The sequence below is a fragment of the Corvus kubaryi genome, unplaced genomic scaffold (assembly GCF_017639235.1).
Source record: "Corvus kubaryi isolate FWS band 111438036 unplaced genomic scaffold, C.kubaryi_AGA036_p1.0 127, whole genome shotgun sequence".
NCBI lineage: Eukaryota > Metazoa > Chordata > Aves > Passeriformes > Corvidae > Corvus > Corvus kubaryi.
The window spans coordinates 292,961-296,730 of NW_024580662.1; the positions used below are offsets into that span (position 1 = coordinate 292,961).

The following is a 3,770-nucleotide window of genomic DNA, read 5'->3' on the forward strand; positions in this document are numbered from 1 at the left end:
TTGTGTGCCACATGTGTGTGAATCCATGGACACAAACGTGGATTCTGCCTGTGTAAAAGCGTGTAGAACAACGGACGGACGTGAATTTTGTGTGCACACGCGTGTGTAAGTCCACACGCACAGGGGTGCACACCCACGGTCCCGCACACGCGTGTGTCCCCACTCTCACACCGGTCCCCAGTCGCTCCCACAGGCCGAGCCCAGCCCCACATCGCGCCCCCTCCCCACGCTGAGCCATCCCCGGGTCCCCCGTTCCTGCCCACCCCGGGCCGGTTTGTCCCCCCAACGTCCCAAATTCCCCCTCGCCCCCCGAGTCCGCCCCGCCAGCGGGACCCCCGTGCCGGCGGGGCGGAAGGAGGGGGAGCAGGCGGGGGGGCAGGCGGGGGGTCCCTCCTCCATCCCTCCTCCATCCCTCCTCCATCCCTCCTCCTCCTCCTCCATCCCTCCTCCTTCCTCCTCCCCTCCCCCGCCGCCCGCTCGGTGCCGGTGCCGGTGGCCGGGCAGCGCCGAGCCCCGCGGAGCGGCATGGCCGGGGGCCGGGGGTGCTGCCGCCGCCCGGCCCTGCCCGCAGCCCTGCCCGCAGCCCTGGGGCTCTGCCTGTCCCTCTGCCTGCTGCTGCCGCTGCCCGCCGCCGCCTGGAGCCCGGCCCTGCTGCCGCCCGCCGCCCGCAGGTACCGGCACCGGGGACACGGGGATGCGGGCACCGGGCACGGGGGCAGCGCCTGCTGGGGGGGACCGGCTGCCGAGGGGCACCAGGCACCGGCAGCTGCGGGTACTGCGGACTCCGAGTACTTGGCACCGAGGGCATCAGGGGAGCTCCGGGCACGGGGGGACACCAGGGACGTAGGGATGTGGGCACCTGGGGGGCTCCGGGCGTCTGTGGGTACCAGGGGTCCAGGGTGCCCGGCATGGGCGCATCGGGTATAGGGGGCATCAGGCACGGGGGTCTGTGGGTACTGGGGGGCTCTGTACCAGGCGTGGGGCCACCATGGAGTGGGGGCACTGGCCGCTGGACTCTGCAGGGAGGGGCTGCGTGGGCCATGCTGCCGGGGCTGCTGGGGGTACTGGGAGATACTGGAGCTAGCTGGACTTACTGGGGCTGGGAGCTGCTGGGGCCAGCAGGACTTACTGGGGGGTTACTGGGGGGTTACTGGGTCTAGCAGGACTCACTGGGGCTATCAGAGCTGCCAGGATTAGCAGGGTGCTGGGGCTACTGGAGCTGCTGCCCGGGCATACTGGGACACGCTGAGGCTGCCTGGGCTTACTGGGGCTACTGGCACTACTGGAACATGCCTGGGACTGCCTGGGCGTATTGGGATACTGGGGCTGCCTTGGCATGCTGGGACTACTGGGAATGCTGGGCATACTGGGAACGCTGGAGTCGGTGAAGAGTGAAAGTCCCCAGCCCCAGGGCCCCCAGCCCCAGGGTCCTGCCCGTCCCTTGGAGGTGGCCCAGCCCGGGGCTCTGTGGGTGCTGTGGGGGTCTGCAGTCCCTGTCCCGCCGCAGCGGCGGGGGGATGGCGGCGGGAGGGGGGGTTGTTTACAGGAAGCCCTTGGCTCTGGCCGTGTCTCCGGCACCGGATTGCCGGGACCTCCCGGTTCCGCTCGGCTCGGTGAGGCGACGGGCAGAAGCCGCCTCATTTCCCCTTCCCCTCCCGGCCAAGCCCAGGAAGCTCCCGGCGCCTTGGCACCACCCTGTCGTGTCCCCCCGGGACCCCCCAGGCCAGCACCCAGCACCCAGGAGCCCCCACCGCATCCCACCCATCCCTCCCTGGTGCATCGCTGCGATCCCACGTGCCCAAGTCGGGGGCACAAAGCCAAGCGGCTGCTTTTGGGAATGGGGGTGGGATTCGGTGCCAAGCGTGGTGTGGGATTTACCCCGGGTGGGCACAAGCCCTGGCCCCCGAGCCCGGACCCCCTCGGTGCCAGTGCGGTGCCGGGTGGGCCGGGGTCACGCCAGGCCACACGGGCGCTCACATGCCAAAGCCCGCCAGCTCCTGTGCTGCTCCTGGGAGGGCATTCCCCTTGGGAAACGAGCCGGGACCCGTCTCCATCCCATCCCAACAGGCATTACCACAGCTGGAGCTGGCACCGCCCAGGAGCCGGGTGCCCCTCCAAGGGGGACGATGGCACCCGGGACCCCCTTGGCATGGCGGGGTGACAGCGGGAGCGTGGCGACAGCTCCGGCGGGCTCGGCGCTTCCATAGGCCTGGCACGGTGCCCGCCTGGGACGCTGCCCAGCCGGAAAGCCCTGTGCCACCCCGCTCTCCCCCATCCCTCCGGCACCTCCCAGACAATTGTCCCCCCGCGGCGCCCGCTCGTCCCTGCTGCCACCGCCTCCCTCCTTGCAGCACTGCAGCGGTCCCGAAAAGCTCATTTTTGACCCAAATTGTGCAGCCTTTGAGTTTGGAGCTGCCGAGGGTACGGCGAGTCCTTCCTGCCGCGGGGATGGGCACACTCGGCGTCATGGCACTGCTGTGTCCCCCTCTGCAGGGGGAAACTGAGGCTGGGGTGCCCAGGGCGGGGGTGGGCAGAGCCTGGCATGTGGGGCAGAAGAAAGGAGCCTTTGTGTGGGGTGGGCTGGGGGTGCGGGGGGGGCTCCGGGCCCCGCTCCAAGCTGGCTGGCGCCAGCACCATGCCGGGAATGCAGCAGGAATGTGGGGCCCCAGCTCCCTCCGTGTGTTAGAGCAGGGCACCCCAAAAACTGGGGATGGGCATCTCCCAGGGTGGCAATTTGGGTGGCAGCAGCACCTCCATGGTGTCCCCGAGGAAGGGCTGGTGACATCAGTGGTTTCCCTTCCAGTAACTGGTGCTCCTACACGGTGACACGGACGGTGTCGTGCCACGTCCAGAACGGGACCTTCCTCCAGAGGGTCTTCCAGGGCTGCCGCTGGCCCCTGGCCTGCAGCGGGGGCAGGTGAGCAGGGCCACCGGAGTCCCCTGGGAGCAGGGACAGCCGGGATGCCCCCAGGATGGGCCTGAGCGCTGCCCCTCTGTGCCGCAGCTACCGCGCCGTGGTCCGGCCCCTCTACAGGGTGGCCTACAGGACACTGACGGCGCTGGAATGGCGGTGCTGCCCTGGACACACCGGAGCCAACTGCGAGGAAGGTGGGAGCCGGCGGGGATGGAGGTCCTCTGCACGGCCTCGGTGGGGAGGTGGCACTCAGGGGCTGTGGGACGTGGCCTTTGCTGCCGCTGGTGGGCGTGGGTGAGGAGAGGGACCTGTGGGCGGGATGGATGGATGGATGGATGGATGGATGAGGGATGGATGGACGGATGGATGGATGGAGGGATGGATGGATGGGTGGATGAGGGATGGATGATGGATGGGTGGATGAGGGATGGATGATGGATGGGTGGATGAGGGATGGATGGACGGATGGATGGATGGAGGATGGATGGATGGATGGATGGAGGATGGATGGAGGATGGATGGATGATGGATGGATGGATGGATGGATGGATGGATGGATGGATGGATGGATGGAGGGATGGATGGATGGATGGATGGATGATGGATGGGTGGATGAGGGATGGATGGATGGATGGATGGATGGATGGATGGATGGATGGAGGATGGATGGATGATGGATGGACGGATGGATGGAGGGATAGATGGATGGATGGATGGATGGATGATGGATGGATGGATGAGGGATGGATGATGGATGGGTGGATGAGGGATGGATGGATGGATGGATGGATGGAGGATGGATGGAGGGATGGATGGATGGATGGAGGATGGATGGATGGATGGAGGGATGGATGGA

The 3,770-nt window shown here is 67.6% G+C and overlaps 1 protein-coding gene across 1 annotated transcript in view; it reads left to right on the forward strand.

The window, feature by feature from the left end:
* The first annotated feature begins 492 nt into the window (after positions 1-492).
* Positions 493-3,770, forward strand: part of EMID1 (EMI domain containing 1) — a 9,429-nt gene continuing 6,151 nt past the window's right edge. The window contains exons 1-3 of the mRNA XM_042022846.1: positions 493-671; positions 2,804-2,917; positions 3,005-3,108. Coding sequence (XP_041878780.1) covers positions 526-671; positions 2,804-2,917; positions 3,005-3,108 — 364 coding nt within the window. The 5' untranslated portion in view covers positions 493-525. The remainder of the gene's footprint in view (positions 672-2,803; positions 2,918-3,004; positions 3,109-3,770) is intronic.